We start from the raw sequence: 21,369 nt of genomic DNA on the forward strand, positions 1-21,369 counted from the left end.
TTATGGATTTGTGCCTTGAATGTCCGATGAAGTTTTTCAATAAATTAACCAAGGGGCTTTTTAATTACGTCATTGTTCTTGTCTTTTTTGTGAATACGTCTAACTTTTAACTTTGTTTAGGCTTCAATAAAAAGTATACTTTTAAAAGTCAAAGTTCTCTTTTTCAACATTTAGTTAATTATAAAGTTACCACAGACTACGTAGGAGATCTGATGAAGAGAGTCATTTTAAGTGCGCAATGTTTCGCGAGAATGCTGAAGACTACTTTTTGTTCCTCTTCGCACACCGTACAGCTAAACCAAAAAACGTGCTGTTTGTGACTGAATGAGATCTCGTCCGCTGACAACAGCTCCAGTTTCGACCTGAACTCATGTTGAGACTGTTACGTTGTGTAAACTTTACATGGTTTTCGCGCCAGTGGTTGCAGCCTCAAAGCTTTAAAGCGTCGGTTAGCCTCAACTGTTAAGCTAACGACTAATATACACGGCTGGATAAGGTTTGAATCATAATTCTAGCCTAACTTTGTCTGCTAGCATGTCTGCTGTGCCAAACGAATCGAGAAAGCGGAGCAAGAAGCGATACGGGGGCGGTCAGCCCAACAAGCGATGGAAAGGCTCCTTCCTGGAGGTGGGCATGGAGGGTATCCTCATCACATGTAACATGAACGAGAGGAAGTGCACCGCGGAGGCCTTTAATCTGCTCAATGAATACGCAGACCAGCTCTATGGGCCCGAGAAGGTGACTACTTTCATCTTGTTTCATCATATATCAGACCCTAATCTTGGATACTGTATTAAAATATCAGTACTTCATAATGGTCCTGTGTCTGAGCAGGTGACTGCTTATGAACTGCTCAATTTTAAAGAGAATATATGAAACATTTTTCCCACCTTTTCAAACAGTCCTCTGTGGTCTATATGACACATGTGTGCTGTGCTTTGGTCTAAATATAACATGAATCAAGCACCAGAGGAGGTTTGTGTCCCTGTAGAAATCAGCTCTCTCACAGGCAATGAGCCCCCTTGAGTTTTCCCGTAGACGTCCCTCCTTCGCTAACGAGAATAAAAATGGTAGATCAGTGCGAAAGTTTTACTCAAGGCTGGAGATAAAGTCCATAGGTGAAGATACCAGAGGGGTTTTTTTGTTTTGTTTTTCACCAGAATCCAACTTGTGATGTCACAAGCTGAGACATTTTGAAATGGAGCATTTTTCTCTGTGTGGTAAGACTTATTCAGATCACAAACAAAGGACTGGATGGATTTTTTTTTTAATTTTGAGGGTCGATAGACATTCAGGTTACCCACATATATTCAAAAACACTGTTACGTTTTTCTGTTTTTTTTAATATGTCCCCTTTAAAGCACTGTCAAAGGGAATGTTCTTTTTTTGTCTTCTTTTAACATACAGCATAAAGGCAGTCAAGCAAATGTAATCAACTTCCTTGAAATTAGACCTGAACATGATCTGTTATTCAAAACATCACCAGTGCTTCTTTGATCGATATAACCCACGTGTAACCAATGTTTAAGAAACACCTAGCTTGTGACCATCAGTTGACAGATTAGGGTTTACTATAGCTTGTTTGATTGATTAATTTTTTACAAGATCTTTTCTGATTTAAAAAAAACAGTCTTGCAGGCTCCACTTGTGAAATGTGTTTAAACTAAAATGTAAATGCATTTAGTTTAAACAACAAGTAATTGCTTGTTTAGTTTGGTAGTGACTTAATTATATCTGATGTTCTTGTTGTGTTAAGAACATGTCCCATACTTACATTGAAAATAAAACTACTCAGAAGCAACCAGCTAAACAATAGAATGTTTCGATGTGGTTCATTCAATCTGAGCATTTGAATTTTCAACCATTTAGAAAGCCCTGAAAAAACAGGTCATACCATTACATCATTTTGCTTCATATCCCGCTCGCCATACTTAGATTGGCATGTAAAATCTGCTTATCAGCAAGAAAGAAAAAAAAGAGAGAAAAACTAACCAAAAGTTAGGGAGAAACATGATTCAATGTTTGTTAGTGTATTATCAAATGTATTGTCACAACAGTACTAAAGAAATGCAATAACACAAAAGATTTGAGCGTTTTATGTCAGTGCTAGTTTTTACTGTTTGACCGGTATGATATTTTGTCATCATAATCAATGACATGTTGATCTTATGGTCATAGTTTCAAGATGACAATGAGAGTAGCAGTCAAGAAGACGACGAAGAAGAAGAAGATGTAGCTGAGGCGCTAAAGAAGGAAGTTGCACAGCTGCAATCATCTGGAGCCAAAAAGAAGAGGCGCTTCCAGGCCTTTGAAAGTGGAGCAAACAACGTGATCTTCATCAGAACTCTAAATCTGGGTAAGACCTTTTATTGGCAAATTAATAAAAGGGATTTATTTGTATTTTATTTTATTTTTTTCACCAAATGCTTTTTTTTTTCTCATTTCCTTTAAGAATCTGACAAACTGGTTCATCACATCCTGTCGGATCTCCACTCCACCAAGAAGAAGAAGTCACGAGTGATCCTGCGTATGCTACCAGTGAGAAGCTAAATCACAACATTCAGCACAACTTGTGAATATGTAGTAAAGGGATCTTTTTTACAGTTTAAGTGTGTGGTTTTGAAAATGATCCGATAGTTTACTCATGTATCCAAATAACCAGTTAGACTGAGTATGCACATCATCAGTTCTTGTCTTGCGTTTATAGAATTGAGCAGTTCTTGATAACCCAATGTTTTTATATCAGTATATTTCATGACTAAAATCATTGAAGTTTGATGCTGTCATCTGCAGCCTATAACCCTTGATTTTTTTCTCGTCCAGGTAACAGGGACCTGTAAGGCCTTCCAGGAGGACATGGTCAAGTACCTGAGCACTTACCTGGAGCCTTGGTTTAAAACCCCAAACTGTGCTACTTACCAGATCGCCTTCAAGGCCCGAAACAGCAGTCACAACAAGCGAGACGAGATCATCAAATCTGTTGCAGGTAGTGCTCAGATCCTATATTATAATTATTTTTATTTTTATTTTAATCTATTTGATAGTTCAATCATTTTGTCATTTGAAAAAAAAGGTAAGCAAATCAGTCACCCTTTTTAATCTGTTGTCACACACGGTCTCAAAGTCAGCGTATCACACATAAAGAAGGTTAATTTATCAGAAACCAAACTGAAAGCGTTCGTAACTATCATGTCGGCAAGGCATGGATGAGTTTAACGTTGTGAAGTACAAACGAAATGGGACCGGCTGGTGTATGCCTGGGAGGGAGGGAGAGAAGTTTGATTGAAAACAAATTAAATAAAATGAGGCCTGATTAACTTCGGTGTACACTCTACTAATGTCCTTCCTGACTCTGCCTATTGGCTGCTGAGCCAGGAAGCTAAACCAACCAAACCCATGAAGGCAGAAACCAGGGGGCACCAGACAACCCAGAACTAACAAAACCAATTCTTCCTTTTGTGTTTTCCAGGTTTAGTCGGGAAGCTGAACCCGAAGAATAAGGTCGATCTGACCAACCCAGAACTAACAATCATTGTGGAGGTCATCAGGGCTGTGTGTTGCATCAGTGTGGTAAAAGACTATACACTGTTTAGAAAATACAATGTTCAAGAAATAGTCAAGGAGGACACACCAAAGCCTGATGTGGCCACAGTAAAAACAGAAACCAGTACAGCTGAGGCAAAAGAGGAACCGGATACAGAGGAGGACAAAGACGAGAAGAAATGCAAGGAGGAAAACGCAAATGACAAAAATGTCACAAAGGACAACAAGGAGGGGGATGAGGGTGAATTGGACGGGGAGTAACGGCTCCCATTCAGAGAAACTGTTTGTGTGATTAATTTAGAATTCCTTTTTAAAACGTATCAAGCTGCTTTTTATTGTTGTGCTTTTGTTTTCAGTGGAGGGTTAGACAAATCTGAGCTCACAGCATTACTGAACATATAATTTGCATTTCTAATGTAATTTAATGTCTGAACTTCACATTGACATAGCTGTCTGTAATACATTACTTCTAACTTTATTGATATGTTCATTTTAAAGCAGAACAGAGGTTTCCAATGAAAACTAAGAGTTAGATATCTAAAGCTTCCCCTCACCCCCATAAGTTCAAGGCTCGGCTTGTTTTTTTTGTGTTTTTAAATATGAAATGATTTTTCAATTTCAGTGTAATTTTATTTTTTACATTTGAACACAAAGTCTACATTTTTTGTTCAGATGAACTGGTGTGACTTGTTGTTTGTAACCTCTTCTCTAAAGCAGTCCCTGAATGAACGCTTCCTGTGTGCTTCAACTCTTGTCTTTTTATCACGCAACATTGTTGTTTTGTGGGCAGCAGGCACAGCAGGAGGGGATGTAGAGGAGACAACAGGGGAGTTAGAAATACACAGACCTTATAAAGTAAGGATAAACTTTGCTGACCCACATCGTCAGGATGCAGGTCATCCTCACAAAACTATAACCATGTAGAAATTCTATGCAAGCAGACTAAGTGAGATAGACTGTCCGTCCTCACTTACAATAAGACCACTGCCAGTTTGCTGGATGGCCGTTTTACATATCCTTTTTTACTTTCTGTTATTATTCCTGCCACTTTGATTGAACTGGCAGTTCTTCTTCGAACCACAAGATGGAGTAAAATCCCTTACTTTGTGACCATTGGCACGTGGCTTGGTTATTGCTTATGGATGGAAGTACACTACTCGCATTAAGTCAGATGTGGTGTGGTCCTCAGTGGGTTTCATACATAAGAGGTTTGTTTCACTTCAGTGATTTTTGGTATAGGGAGGCCATTGTATTAAGGAAATAGACGCACCTCATTTTGTGTTTTCCATGTAATGTTTTCAATGTGTACAATGTAAAGTGAGACTTAAATATTGGGGCCAATACCAGAAAATACAAAAAGACAACCATTTCCAATGTGGCATCAATTTCAACATTCTGCAGGTATAAAAAGCTGGTATTGTCAGTAACCCATTCCCAGTTCATAATTCAAGCAGCCATGAACACACGTCACGAAACGGACGAGCAGTGCCACCTGGCCATTGCGCTGCTTCAGGCCGGTAGCAGGCGCAGGAGTGATGGACCGCAATGATGACCAGTACTTAGATATTCAGAAACTGTTATGCTGCTGCTACACAGCTGCAGGCCTGTTTAAAACAAGTGAAGGGTACTAAGGTTTCCAGACAAACCATTCGCAACCAACTCCACTGCTTTGGCTTGATGCCAGACGACCATTGCACAGAAATGATGGTCATCAGCGTTTCTGGAGAGGGTAAGGTGAGTATTACGCAGAGGTCAACATAGTCTACAGAGTTCACTTTGGTGGAGGAGGTGCAACAGTCTGGGCAGGCATCATTAGTCAGTTCAAAACAGATTTAGTGATCTTAGATGGATCAGTTACTGCATGTTCTTACCTCAGAGGCATCACAGAACCCATCACCATCCCCCAATTCTACCAGCACAACCCCAACTTTCTGTTCATGGATGATAATGCTCCAACACATCGTGCCAGAATTGTCACAGGTCGACTTCAGGAAGTCAGAGTGCCTCATATGGTATGTCCTCTGACCTGAACCTCATAGAGCACGTCTGGGACCAGACTAGATGCTCGTAACCCACCCCCATTTGACCGGGCAGAACTGCGTGTAGCACTTGTGGAGAAGAACGCATTGCCTACATCAACATCATGAGGCTAGTTAGGAGCATGAGACGTCGCTGTCAAGCTATCATTGCAGCAAATGGTGCAAACATCTGCTACTGACTCTGTCATTTTTTAGTTATTTGAGGCTATCTTTGTTATTGTCTAAATTGTAGGGGTAATAAATATTGCACTAATGAAAATGGTGCCTCTTCTCTGTCATTAATAGTAATATAAAAGGGAAGTATTACTTATTTCATTAAAATTCAGACCAAATAGGAAAAGAACTCATGTTAATAACAATAGGCCTAGGCCTAACTTATTGTTAGTCGTGTAGGCCTATAATAAATCAAAATATTTTCAAACCACCTGCCAATTATTCTTGCTTTATTGCCCAAACTTGAAATATCAGTCGTGTATCAGCTTTAATTCCAGGAGAAATATGACTATTATTCAAAGACAGAGTAGGCCTATCTGATGTGTCGTGAATTTACAGCAGGAAAGGGATGAAATAACAAGATCCACTGTTGTTAGCAATATTACCACATTTATATGGGGTGAATTTGCATAATTTAAAAATGGTTAATGATTCATTGCAAATCATATTTTTATGATCATAAGACAGTGTTGGAAAACGTCCAGAAATATCAATGAAAGTTGCAATTCACCATTTTGCACAAATGCTAACTTCATGCTAATGTGCTGATTGTTTTTCACCATGAACTGTATATCTGATTAATATGAATCTCAGGATTCATGCTGAATATTTAATTACAAACAGTTACAATATCTTAGTCTAAATCAAACTGCTTGTCTTATTACAAAACATCACTAGAAATACACAACCAAACATGAGTATGAGTATTCATCCACTTTTTGGTTTTCTACGCTCATTTTCCTGTAGAATTCGGCTGGGTTTGTCCTTCTTGTCCACTGAGCCTTTCTGCATAGGACAGTTTTACAGTTTCTCTTGTGACGGTATATTACCAGCAGAACTTGACTTTGTTTAAAGATTTGAGGTTAGGCAAATAAAAACCAAATATGTAAAATTTAAAAGGACTTTAAAATAAATCCCCAGGGAAAATAGTGAATTATAACTAGGTTCCTATAGGTTTTCAGGAAAGGCATTTATAATAGCAAAAACATGCACAGTGGAGACAGTCTTCCTCTATCATGTACACATTAGCAGAAATCTGAATTTTCTTTCTGCTCATTAAACTTGTGCTGCACTGTTGTTTGTGACCTGACGTCGTTATCTCCACCCTTTACAGCTAAAAACTCACAAATTGCATTCCTGCTTGCTCTCAGGTGCTCCTATCAGTGTGACCTGCTGACAGGCTCACAGCTGCAACACAAGGGGAAACGAGTGGATGTTTTCAGCCTGCCAGTGTGTTTATTAGTGCAATACCAATTACACTGTGTGACGAGCCTACATAATGGCTCACATACAGTGGTGCCTCCTAATGATATCACAGCATCTTAATGAGATTCCTGCTGTCGTGTGAAATCTTAATGTCACAATATGGATCATAAAAAATCATTTCCTTGAAATGCAAAGGACTTTTTCTTACTCATCAATTATTTCCATTCAATTAAAAGTAAAGCATCTTGTAAAACCTTACATTTTCAAATATTGAATCATGAAAAGCACAATCAAAATTAATAGAATATTTACAGTACTAACCACTTGGTGTTGTCCACAAGAGTAAATAGCCTGTGATGTTTTAATTGCACCCAAGGCCATGTCTAATTAAACCTCAGTGAGAACTAAAGCCAACTGCTCTCCAGCCAAACATTCAGACACGTACGCATTGGTCTGCCACCCAGGATTGTACACTTATTCAGGTTTAAATGTCACAGGCCTGTGAAACAAATGCATCCAAAAGGCGCATGTGCGCACAGTCCCTGGGGTCAGGATTAGCATCCATTGGTGTGGTTCCATATCTGACCTTTATGAGTGGCTAAGTAGTGCTCTCCAGGGCCTCATTTGTCTCACTTTACCCGAACAATGGCTTCAACCCCCTCACCACTGTAGCCTTCTCTCTCTGCCAGTGCAGAGTGAACATTTGGAGAATGAAAATGTTGAGCTTTTGAGATTTTTAAGTAACCCATTTTGTGAGTTTAAAAAGAACCATAAAAACCCTCTAGCCTACTACCAGATAGGCAAAACTATATTAAAGAAGAATGATAATAACTTTATTTGTAGCAAACAAGGTTATACATTAATGTGAAGAATATAATACAATTAAAGCAGATAGATTAAAAGTGCTTCACAAAATACACAGTATAACAACATTGGCGAGTGACAAAATAATGAATAACAACAAATTTCAAAAGTCAGAGCAGTGCAGGAATTACCAATCAATCTAAATCAATTTAAAGGCCTTCCTATATAATATGTTTTAAGTAAAGCTCAGCTGCCTTCAGAATTTTGTGGTTTCTTTGTATTTTTTTGAGTGACCTGACCACATAAGAAATGATGATGCAACATAATCTGATCCAAATGCTTCTATACAATACAGACAGAAAGGCAGGCAGACAGACAGACAGACAGACAGACAGACAGACAGGCAGGCAGGCAGGCAGGCAGGCAGGCAGGCAGGCAGACAGACAGACAGACAGACAGACAGACAGACAGACAGACAGACAGACAGACAGACAGACAGACAGACAGACAGACAGACAGACAGACAGACAGACAGACAAGTAAAAGTCTTGTGTTCAACTGTTTTATCATCGAAATTAAGTCAAAGTTGTCAGAGGAAAAAGCTTCAGTGCTGCACTAAATGTTATTGTCAGTGTTTTACTGTAACATGTGCTTGATGTATTATCAAAGCTGTACTAGATTTAAATTCTAAAGCTGTCAGGTTCAACTAGAATAGTAAGCAGCTTATCTAAGCACAAAATACTTTCGTAGATGAGGACGAGATAATCAATTTCTTACATATCCCTGCTTGATATCAATACTGTGTACTCAGCAACTTGTATCCACCAGGGTTACTCCCAGGAGTGACACAGGGTACAGGAGGTGTGACTAAGGGGCCACGGCTGGGTCATGTGTGGAAAATCTCTTGAGGCTGGTGTGGCTTCTACACCGCAGGTCACTCTAACCCATTCACATCACACTTTGAACCAATCCATTCATACAAATTAACACACTGCTGACGCAGCAGTGGGAGCAACTTGGGGTTAAGTGTCTTGCCCAAGGACACATCGACATATGGCTGCCCCATATTTGTCTTTTATTGTTGTTATAGCTTAACTGCTTGGACAAAAAAGTTGTTTTATTTGTAGAAAAGAGCAAAGTTGTCATCCTGAATCAGTACAGCCACTCCCAAAGATTTACAATTGGTTACATGAGACAAAAAAAGAGTGTTGATTTAATATTTCAGTGACTTTTGGCACAATTTTCACCTTCTATCAGAGATGTTTTCAAATCTGCAATCACAATTATGATTGATGACTTTATGGCTTTATAGTGAATCAGTCACTTGTCTGTGCAAGGTCTTAAAAATCAGTACAGCTAAAATTTAAGGAATATTTGGAAGTTATAAATGGACTGATAGTGGAGTGACAGTGTTTTCAGTGAAAAGAAAAGATAGCTGCAAACATGACCACTGAGTTCAACCTTCACATCTGTCAGCTACAACCCAAAGGGATTATGAGCTTTGCTAAATTGGTGTTTACTGCAGAGCTATTGTATAGAGAGGCTTTTCTGTTATTTTGTCAACCACAAGGTGTCAGTTTGCTTTCCAGATGCTTTTTTCTTTTGTCAAAAACATGCATTGGCAATACGTGCACATACCAATGATTTCTTCTTTATTTATTTCTATCTATTGTTACACTGATGGGAATGTGGTTCGGAGGACATCTATTTCTCTGAGATGTCTGAGTGTGTGTATGTGTTATATGTGTGTGCCATCCAGTTATGTGAATAGGGTTCAGTAATGAGAAATGCTTATCAACCCTCTCCAGCCTGTCAGCCAAGTGCCATTAGCTGTTACCCCAACAATCCTACAGGTAGGCCAAGAGTGGTCACATTGATTCCAAACCTTCCTATTTGTCCCTGAAAATAGGAGCAACTAGCAGAGGGATTTAGTTGATTGGGATTATGGGAACAGTAATATGTGGAGGAAACTGGCATTTTTAAGGGGCTCTTTAATGTGGTGAAATTAGTTTTCTTAATACCTGGAATGAGGTCGCTGTTTGGATGTAAATAAAGATTTGTATGACTGGAGCACAAACAAAACCTCGGAGGCTTGTTTTTAGGAAAGCAGAGACACATTTTGATGTGTGTGGAAAGAAATGTCTTACAAGCTAAAGAGATTGAAAAGGAGTTGTGCAATAAATTTAGGAGCAGTTGGTCCCATCCACACACACACACACACACACACTCAGTCATTCTCGTGAGTGGTGAGGTTGCTTGTTGCTTTCCACATGAGTGGGAGACGTATGCCAATGTTTTTACCTTCACACAGAAGAGCTTGAAAATGAACTGATGTCTCGTGATGTAAAAGGAGTCAAATTAATTTCGACATTTCTGAAGGAAAAGAAAATTGTTTCCTGTAAACTATATTCAAGTCAAATACAAAAGCATTGCCATGAACACTACCGTCACAAAGTGTATTTTTTCCCTCTTATGGAAGAATAGAAGTAACTCGTCCCTGTGATTGCAGTGTGGCACAAATCCACCTCTTACATTTACCTCATTACATAAAGCTTAATGCTCACTACTCCAACATTATCACCGACTGCTTAAAATGATGAAAATCTAAAGCATTATATGAATTACAGGGCTATTTCATTGTTCTCTTGTTCCTCTAAGACTAATCCCTTATTCCAACACCTTCATTACAAACAAACACATTATGTGACTAGTGCTCACTTCCGAGATGAATTTACATGGAAAAAGACATAACAGCTCTAAGATATAGGACTATCATTTACACACAATCAAGATTATTATTTTATTCTCTGTGGGCTAATGTCCCTACATTTTTCTGTAGTTCATTGTTCCCTGTACTCACACACAATAAAGTTTTAAATGTACACAACACTACACTGGAAAAACAATTACAAATGACATATGTTGTGTCAAACGCGTTCCATTTTTTTTGTACAATTCATTGAAATTGTTCATCGTTAATCCTAAATTAATATATTAATTAAAAAGTGTAGCTGATTTAATGTAGCTGAATAGATCATTTATCCAGCTGCTGTACTGGCTTGTGTCAAGTGTGATCTGATAAATTTGCTATAGCTTCTTCTCAATTTTATAGCCTATCACTGAATTGCATAATAGAAAACCATGCTACAACAAAGAGTGTTAATAAAAAGGTAGCAAGGGGCCATATGTTTTACTAAATTATTAAAGAGATCAAATATATTAACCTATTTTCTTTAAGTTAGCCACTGCTTTTTCTATTCATCAAAACTAACATAATCAAGTGTCGCAGTAGTTTAATCAATTCACGGCAAAGATAAAACAGCTGAACTAGTTTAAAAAGGTGAGCAGAAACTGCCTTCTGTACTTTGAATTCTCATGTGATGTAGTTTAATGTAGGTCCAAAATGTAGCCTTGAAATGAACATGTAAGGGTTTTACAACCATTCTGTCTGAAACTCATCTTTAAGCTTGCTTTAAAATCTGAAATAGCTTTTTGTCCACTTCACTGTATTACTGCTCTCTGCCTTTGTAGTTCAGACACAAGAATACAGTTTGTCTGTTAGTGAAAGTGTTTGTCAAAGATATGCTGATAGTGTAAAAGACCGGCTTAATTCTGTTTGCTTTTGAGCACGCTGCTTATTCTGTTGCTAATTATGTATGTTTTTTAGGGGGAGATCTCTTTGGATTGGATAACAGCTGCTGCAGAGGATTGAGAGTGTGACAGTGAAACATGTATATGTGATTTTCAGGCAGATGACAGACAAACAGAAGGGCTCCTCCAGAGGACATACAACTTTTAACAGGATTGGAAATGGTACCCACCAGCTGTAAGAGGTAAGAGAGAAAGAGCCGGGGATGAGAGTCAAAGTGGGAGAAAGGAGGGGTGGAGACGCAAGCAGGAGTGTTTGTAGATCGGTTTGAGCAGGAATTAAGTGTCATTTAGCCACAAAGTTTGCTAAAAGACACATTTGTGTTTGCGAGAACAGCTTGGATCACATGGATAAGAGAGACACAAGAAATTGGTTTGTAAAAGAAACTCTGGGACGAATTAAGCCGTAAAAGACATCATCAAACGCTGCAGGCACAGCAGGGGGTCTGGGGATACACCCGTCTGAGAGTTGGGTGGTGTGGGTGTGTGCATGCGTGTGTTTAGTTTGGTACTGGCCTAATAAACCATCCATCTGCAGGGAGAGGAGAACAGTGGATGCGGGGAGCGGGTGGGGGGTTACAGCACCCTTTATGCTCCATATTTACACTCCTTTCAAATGCACAGACGGACAGATACACAGTCCTGCCCAGAGGTTCTTTGATGTTTGTCGATACCGCTGCGTGATGATGTCATACGGCAGAGAGCGAGGGTTGGGAGGCATGATCAAAGGAGAGAGGGAGGGATGAAGACGCAGGAGAGGATATCCAAGACAACAACGGGACAAAGATGGCGACTGCTTCTGCAATGGGACGTCCACCAGCATCCAGACCTTCGGATCCTCTGTTTGAACCCTGGACGTGCAGTGTATTCACTGCCCTTATTCCAACAGGATGACCACCAGCATGACATACTGGAACAACCAAGCCAACCTCAGCCACCAACACTACCGCTGGGCTAGCACGGTAAGCTCTCCGTCTACCTTAGTCTTTCCTCCGCTGCTGTTTAGCCATCAAACCGTGGACGCACCGATGTCTGGTTACCACCACTCCATCCCCACTATTTATCAAGAGTTGCCATTCTTTTTAATAACACATTTTGTACCCATTTTCTTTCTCTTTCTCAGCCCTTTTATCATGGTCTTTTGGCTGTTAATATAGGCCTCTCTTTGCCATCAAAGGCAGCACATCAATTGCCTTGACTCCCAAGTGTATGTGTGAGGGTGAAAGAGAGAAAGGGAGAGAGGAGAAAAAAGAAGAACACCAATGTATCAAAGATCAAGGCACGCTTTCATGCCTGATTTTGGCCCTGGTTGGGTTTTGCTTCCATCATCTTTCCATCCTCCCTTTTTTTCTCCGTGTTCTAGGGCTGCATACGCTCCCCAAAATCCATCGACATTTTCTCCCATCCCAGAATGTTCCAAATTTCCCCATCACTGAAAAATAAAATCAGACGCTTTTGTTGGGGAAATGGAAGCAAAAGATATTTTTTCTTTTTTTTTTTTCTCATTGAGAATATTCTTTGGCTTGTATGCGACAGGGCCACAGCTCTGCCCCAATGATGACAATACGTGAAACAATATTTGAATAAGCAGCAGGAGGGCAGCCAGCTAATCCACTGTGGCTAATCCAGTATTGGTGAAGGCCATATTGGTAGCTGGAGTATTCAACCCCATCACAATACACATCAGCAGGACGCCATGGCAGATATACTGACACTCTCACTGCAGGCATGGCTGGGAAAGGCCAACAGATGGATGGATAGTCGGGTAGATGGATGTTTGGATAGATGATATCGAGATAAGAGACAATCGCATAGTAGGTTGGAAACCCTTGATATTAATGTCATGGTTTCTATTTTACAATTTATCAATTTTTCTTGGATAACTTTTTAGCATTTTTCGAAAAAAGGGATGGAAATGCAGCATTGAGACAAAACGTAGAGATAAATGACATATTCTTTAGCTGTTATATCATCATATCTTTGTCTAGATAAACATTATCTTCAGCTTCACCATATAGTTGTATATAATATCAGATATCTCCCTTATAACTCCATATATAACAACAAAAGGTTTCACTGTACAACACCAGGCCTGCTCCTTGTCCTTTGTTGTGTAGCTTTCTTAGCAGCCAAACAGAAAACTTGTGTCCAATTAATTTTCTTAAGGAGCAGAGGTCTGTTTCTCTTTCAAGAAGTATATAATGAAGATTTCACTCTCTGTGAGCATCTAAATGGGTCTTTGTGCTGGGAGGCCCCCAAGAGATAAGCCTGTTTCTGACAGGCCTCCGTACAGACACCCAAATCTGCTGTGGCAGCTGCAACAAAGGGACCCCTGAGCTACACCAGCACGCCGACAAAAAGCCCCGTCTCAGTAGTATAAAAGGAGCTGCCTCAATTTAAGAATTGATAATCCACTTTAGGAAATAGTTTTTTATCATATAGTTGACTATGTAAAGAGGGGAATTTCATATGGCTTCTTTTTCTAGTCATATGATTCTAAAAATGTTGAGACTGGCTAGAAAGGGTGGCAGTTGATGGGTTTATATTGTCCACTAATCATTGACAATGTAATTAACCAGTAATGGTTCCATTGTGGCTATTGCTACAAAAACTAAAGTCCCAGAATGTGTCACAATAAAAATTGAAATAAATAAATACTAAGAATGAATGTGAATCCTGATTCCAAGGTCTCTTGGTATAAATCGAATTCACCGATTAACTGCAAGGATCTATTCTCATGAATGATACCCTAGAAAACAGATGCAGCCATGTATGATATCATTTCAGGTTGTTGAATTTTATTTAGCTGCCTTACTATAAGGGTCCCAGTATTGTTTTTGTTTTGTTTTTAAGTTATTTTTGGGGCTTTTATGTTTTCATTCGATGGCAGCAAAGGGCCATGATCAGAATTGAACCAACGACCACTGCAATGAGGACTATTAGCCTCTGTACATGGGGCTTGCAACATGACCACTAGGCTATCCTGCACCTTGAGGTCCTGGTATTGTATATGTGGTCTCAAAGTCAAACTCCTATTGGCTTCTTGGGTACAATAACAATGTTTTTTGGGTTACCTTTGTTCTTTTCTCCCATGATAGGACAACATTTGTGCTGTGAGTGAAACATATTAATACAACCATAATTGATATTGAAACACATCTGTGAAGGTTGACAAGTTTGCAGTATTTTGTATTTACGGATGCATTTTTAATTTATTTAACCAGGTAATTAACCCATTGAGATCAAGATCTCTTTCACAAGGGTGACTTGGCCAAGACAGCAGCAGGACATGGCATGATAAAAAGTGAACATTGAATTTGTTGACAATTAATCTGCATAATAAACCAGTGTGGAACGACTCATTTGCTGTCTTAAACAACAGCAAAAGCAGCTCATCGTTACTTTTTAGAAAACTGGAGTAGCAAATGTGTGACCATTAAAAGATCATGAATATAGTTGATGTATTATGAGGTTTAATTGTTTTGACCAATTTTCAATACATATATCAGAAATTAAAACTCAAATTATACTGACTAGACAAACATGATATCAAATGCTGTAAAATTGTCAAAACATTTTTATGTGTGAAAAAAATGGAATTCAATGATTTTTTTAGCTTTAGCTTTTTGTAGCTTTAGCTTTGTCAGTACATGAAACACAAGCACAGATGCATACAAATACTTACATCCCTGACAAATATAGCTCTTCCTCTTTTTTTGTTTACAGAACACTGTCCTCTACAGAAATCTCTACACATGCAAAAAAACACAACAAAAGAATTAAGGTTTACATAATCAGAGCACCAAAGGGATCAAAGCAATATGCGGACAGCACATCAAGACCTAGACCTTCAGTCCATGCTAAGTCACAGAGACCACTCCGAAGAGCCTGGGAACCATTGTCTCCAATATATTTTCAAAAGGGTTCCCAGATTTGAAAAAAACTTAAATGGTTTACCTTTAAGCCAGAAGCCTATAGCTTCTAGGGGGAGAAGTTCCATAATACTCCAGATCCAATGTGAGACTGTGGGGACAGAGTCTGAAATGTAGAAGAGAGAATCTCCTTGCATTAAACAGCAGCACCTTAATTGGGCGGTGGTAGCTCAGTAGTGACTTGGGTTGGGAACCGGAGGGTCGCCGGTTTAAGTCCAAGTGCAGACCAAATCTGGAAATTTTCCTGGTAGCTGGAGAGGTGCCAGACCACCTCCTGAGCACTGACGGGCTGCCCTTGAGCACAGTTTCAGATACTACAGGTCTGTTGGGCAGTGGGTCAACAAAAATAGAGTGAATACAATTTTACACTTATCACAGTATTTTGAAAGCAGATGATTGAATTTGTTAAGTTTCACAGAAGTAATGTGAAGCCTGTGTACAACCTTAAACTGTAACATCCTAGCTTTGTTGGTAAACAGGCAGCCTGTGGAGCTCAACCAAACACTGTCCCACTCATCATCTGAAATAGCCTCTCCAAAATTGGCTTCCCAAAGAACCCTTAGTTGTGCATAGGCTATTCGGCCTTCCTATAAAGCCTGGAAATATGTTTGTTTGAGTCTGGGTTTTGGATGGCCTCCTCTACAACAGAGAAGAAAACCCATTAGGGTGTAGTTTACTGATGGAGAATAAAGCTAGGTATTTGCAGGTATCTAAAATGATGGCTCTGTGATAGATCATGTTTGACTCTCAACTCCGCAAAAGACATCACAATGCCTCTATCCACAAATTACACACAGTCCGACCTTTGTCGTATTCTGTAACAAAAAGTTGCCTTTTACTTTAAGCGTGCCTATCTATGTTTATGTTCAAATTGTGTTCAGCTTTAACTGACATGGTTATAAAGGGTAATACTTGTTTTTCATTTACTCACTCTCACTCCTTACTCTTTCATGATCCTGTCACCTTAACCACGTTACATCATGACCAAAAAAAAGTGTTCTGATCATCAATGAAGCCACATGGTGTCATTAATTTGACATTTGAAACTTTCGTCAAATTTTTAAGAAAAATTTGTGCAGCAGTGGAAATCACTACACCTGGCTGGAAAAAGGCCCGGCAAACGGACCTCCATAAAATTAGTTTCAATAGTTTTTAATTTAGTTTCATTTTTACACTTGTTTTTTCTCTGGTGACATGAAAAGGTGATGCAATGTGTATGTTGATGTATAGAAAAAGAAGGATTACTGTAGTACCAAGTTTCCAGCCTTTAAGCTCAGTTAAGCTAAGCTAAAAATGGCATAAATGTTATGCAACAGTTTGTTTAAACTTTAAGGAAGCACGTCTACGATTCCAACATATCTCTTGCTCTCATAGATCCATAGATCTAGATAGAGTAAGAGTCAGAGAAAGCATGCAGCCAGGTGTATTAGGGCACCCCCTGAGTGATGACCTTTTTCAGCTAAGAGCTTAGACTTCTACAGTACATGCACACGCACATACACACATACGCGCACACACACACACACACACACACACACACACACACACACACACACACACACACACGCACGCACACACACACACACACACACACACACACACACTCAGGCACACGCATACAAAGTCAAGATTCATTACAGATTCATAAGTAACAACATGCCCCCAACCCCTCCTCACCAAGACATCATAAAGGTCAAGTTCATCTTCCTCAGTGTCTCCTCTCTCTCCTCATTGTCTCCAGGGGTAACACAGCAACCATAACAACAGCAGCCTGTTGCAGCTAGAACCCGTTTGTGCCTGTGTGTGTGTGTGTGTGTGTGTGTGTGTGTGTGTGTGTGTGTGTGTGTGTGTGTGTGTGTGTGTGTGTGTGTGTGTGTGTGTATGTGTGTGTGTGTGTGTGAGAGAGAGAGAGAGAGAGAGAGAGAGAGTCAGTGTGTGAGTCGGTGTGTTTTAACTGCTAAGGATATAAAACAAAAATAAATGAATATATTTAAATAATGGAGCTTGTTTATCTTGGTTTTAAGGTCTGCCAGTCAAGCACACTGAAAAACAATTCATTAATATTTTGTCAAGCTTTAAAACACTCAGGATCTCTTATACTGAATTCTGTCTTTTTTGAAAATGGTTGCATTTTCAAAAAAGACGTTTGTTCTGTGATTGTTTTATACATTTTTCCAATATAATTATTGAACTTACTAAATAACTTTAAACACATACAGTATTTTTGATGTCAGAAAACAACAATAGTTACCAAACTGGTGTTTTAGAAAATATATAATAAACTTGACCTATCAGTAATTAGCAATACAGTCCAACCTTCCCTTTATCAGTAACGTTCGAGTCTTCTAGTTATGTACAACTACACAACTACTTATCCAACATGTGTTTTGACAACCTTGGCAATCACCAAATCAGGTGCATTGACAAAATAAGCTACTGGATAACACTATGTTATTTAAAAGTGGCCTCAAAACGTTGTTTCCCATCAGCCTTTTGCAGTTAGTTTATCTTTGTGTGTTTGTATTGACTTGTGTGTATGTGCAAGTAGGAATAGGCCATGGACGATTAATTAATAATTATGAAAAAGTCAAAAAGGAAAAACACGGAGCCATTATAAATGCCATGTGGAAGCACAACAACAACGACACCAACTTACGACAATGAACTGACGACAAGAGGAAAGGAAGACTGAGACTAAATAGACATGGGGTAAACAAACACAGGTGAAGACAATGATGGCAATCACACTGAAGGAAAACACGCAAGGCAGGAATGAACATGAGACAAGAAACACAGAGGACAACGACAAAATACATACATGCAACAATGAAGACAGAGAAGCACAAGAATGTAACTACAACATAGAGGAACACAAGGATATGAAATTACAAAATAAAACAGGACACACTATAGTGTGTCACACTATAATATGTCACACTATAGTGTGTCCTGTTTTATTTTGTAATTTCATATCCTTGATATGAAATGTCCAGATATCCATAAAGACGAAAAGAACGACACTAGGAAACGTTCATCGAAATAAACATAAGGGAAACAACACGAATGAGAACTAAAATAAATACCAAGTCTAAACTCTGAAATACCAAAAATACAAAACTAAATAAGACCAAATCATGACACAATATCTCTAAACAACACAGAAATATGTTACAGTTGGCTATTTAAGGTTCTTTTGGACAATGTTTTAATGCCAGAAAATTGAGGAATCCAAAAATTGAGGAATCCAAAAATTGAGGAATAAAAAAAAACTGGAACCAAATGGGTCAATCTAAAAATGTGAATTTCTCAAAGTCAACAGTCTAAGTCTACAAATATGCATGTCCCTTTAGCTTTAATATTTTTGGACCTGCAGTTTTATCTGAATATTGTTTGTAAAGGTATAAAAATCCTGTATTATTTATAATTTCTATAATTATTTGTATCCCCTGTATACCCTTTTAGATTATCCTTTAATAGTAAATAGAAACGTCTCTAAGTGCTAGCCTATTGCATTGATGTAAAAAACCTTTCTAGTACTTAGTTATATATTTTAATGCTGATTTTTTTAACATGTATTTTCCAGGTTCAGATAACAATGGAAGAACTGTCCACAGAGATGAGGACAGCTGTGTGGACCTCTCCTGAGCCACCTGACCCCACCTCCTCCACGTTGAACAGCTAGCCTCACCAGAGACATGGTACATGTGTTTTCTAACTTCAGTACTTCATTTAGAAGTTACTTCTTAGCTTATAACTTCTGTATCACACTGTTCATTTTGTATTTGCAGTTTCTTCCTATGATACATTAAAGCCGTTAGCCTCTTATGATGCTGAGAATGTTGTTATGATGTCTCCAGAGTAAAACGCTCAAGCTGCTTGAAGACAACTCATCAGACATACATTTATTCATTCTTGACTCATTAATTCACGTTCGATCCTTTGATTTACATGTTCTCAAGTTTGTTTTGTCAACATTTGTCCATTATTTTGACTGTTGGAATGTAATGAACAGGAGATATTCATTTGTATTTCTATTACTGATTTTTGCTAAATTATTCAGTGTTTTGTGTTCAACCTGAAATTATTGTAAAGGGTTTTTTGTAGATAGTCAACCATACCAATCTTCATCCAAGTATGTTATATTGTAAAAAATAATCTACAGTTGTACAGTATATGCAACTTTAGTGCAGCTCTAACCAGATACGACTTTTTTCAACTCTGGCCACCAGACACTTCTTGTCTCCTCTGCTTGATTTGCAAACTATCTACAATACCATTCTTCGAACATAAAATATGAGCACCAAAAATATGTTCAGAGGATGTTGTGGGTGAAAACCTTTACAGTGCTTACTGTGATGCTATATTCATTTTTGCCAAAACCATACAGCCAAAGAAATGCAGTAGAGACCAGGGGTGCATCCACGGCCCACATTAATCCAAAAGCAAGATCATGTATCATCAATAAAGCATGCAACACGGATTGAACATCCACATACACTTAAACTAACATTTCCTTTAAGCATGTAATTTGCTGATTTCATGTTCAAATTTGACTTTGACCTTGGTAGAGGCAGATCTCACACAAAAAACAAAAAAAAACCTACCAAATGATCCTTTTTGGTGAGGCTGTGAAATGACATTGACATGTTTTTTTTTTCTTAAGTATTGTATTAATTTCTTCACAAGTCTGATTTAAACATGAGTTAAATTTAACCCATTCAACATTCAAAATAAGAGGTGTTTACAAAAAAACCTAATTTCATTTGGAAAATGCATTGCATGACAAATTAAAACAACAGCTTCTTAATTAGACAAATTAAATTGTATAGTTTCACGTGTTTTAAAGGATAATTAAGTACAATCTATAGGTGATATTAAGAGTGTAATTAATGGCACTTAACTGTGTGCTAATCTTTCTCTTTGGTGTCTTTGTTCATATTTCTTTTTCTTCTTCTTCTCCTCTCTCTCTCTCGCTTTCTCTCTCTCTCTCTCTCACTCACACACACACACACACACACACACACACACACACACACACACACACACACACACACACACACACACACAGCGGCGGTGGCAGCTCGGTGCTCCTGACTGACTGACTGACAGGCAGGATGCTCAGGTGGTGTCGGCGGCGGTGTGGTCTCTGTGTCCTGTCACTCACTCTACTGTCAGCGAAGATGTGAACCGTTTACTGAACACCTGTTTTAACTCAGGTAAGAAAACCCGAAATGGAATCATCTGATTGTTTTTCATTGTTTCTCCCTGACATGGGGGAGTCTCAGATTTGTCTCGCAATGAGAATGTCCGAGCACAGTGAGCTGTTCCTGCTGAAGGATATGTGTCGTACTCATGTGTTGTTGCTTTTACATACATTTTTAATAGGCTACGTGTATCGTCATTTACATTTAGGCTACAGCGACGTTGGATTTAATAGTGTAGTAGAGTTAGTCATACTAACTAGACTCTTTTTTAAAGCTTATTGCTGCCTGTATCATTCACTTTTTATTTTTTGAGAAATAGCGTTATGGCCTTTTTATGTCCATAGAGGGCGCTAACTGAATTATTTCTTTTAAACGTTATGATCGAGTTTATTGCCTATGATTTTAACTGAGGTTGGGAGTTTATACAAATTAAGATTATACAAAGCATATTTTATAGAGCAAAAGAAAATTAGCATATTGATAAAATATTAATGCTTCAACTTTATATATAGTTTAAAAGACAACATTTTGCCTCGATACTAAATGTACATTTCTTTACTAATCTAAAAGTAGACTATGGCAATTTATTTAAGAACTGCACTTGATATAAAACTGTGTAGGTTTATTCATTTGAAAACTTGAACAGCATACAAACTGTACAAAGCCACACGAGGAAGTATTATTATTCTAAACCTGTAGGCTTACTGCAGTCTTTTTGTCTGCTATAGTCACTTTTCAAATTGAATGTAAAAACCTATCACTAGAATCCATTTAACATTC

General features: G+C 38.5%; 1 protein-coding gene and 1 long non-coding RNA gene across 2 annotated transcripts; both read left to right on the forward strand.

The window, feature by feature from the left end:
* The first annotated feature begins 259 nt into the window (after window positions 1–259).
* thumpd1 (THUMP domain containing 1) lies at window positions 260–4,291 on the forward strand. The gene is made up of 5 exons (XM_079338325.1): window positions 260–738; window positions 2,179–2,356; window positions 2,453–2,538; window positions 2,824–2,986; window positions 3,470–4,291. Exons 1-5 carry the CDS (start codon window positions 535–537, stop codon window positions 3,802–3,804), a joined length of 966 nt encoding a protein of 321 aa, XP_079194451.1. The 5' UTR covers window positions 260–534; the 3' UTR covers window positions 3,805–4,291.
* A 6,311-nt stretch (window positions 4,292–10,602) lies between these two features.
* On the forward strand, window positions 10,603–20,588 carry LOC306820078. The gene is made up of 3 exons (XR_013778636.1): window positions 10,603–12,415; window positions 18,969–19,083; window positions 20,454–20,588. It is a non-coding gene; the product is annotated as an uncharacterized lncRNA (long non-coding RNA).
* Window positions 20,589–21,369: the final 781 nt, after the last annotated feature.

The sequence above is a fragment of the Symphodus melops genome (genome assembly GCF_947650265.1).
Source record: "Symphodus melops genome assembly, chromosome: 2".
Classification (NCBI taxonomy): domain Eukaryota; kingdom Metazoa; phylum Chordata; class Actinopteri; order Labriformes; family Labridae; genus Symphodus; species Symphodus melops.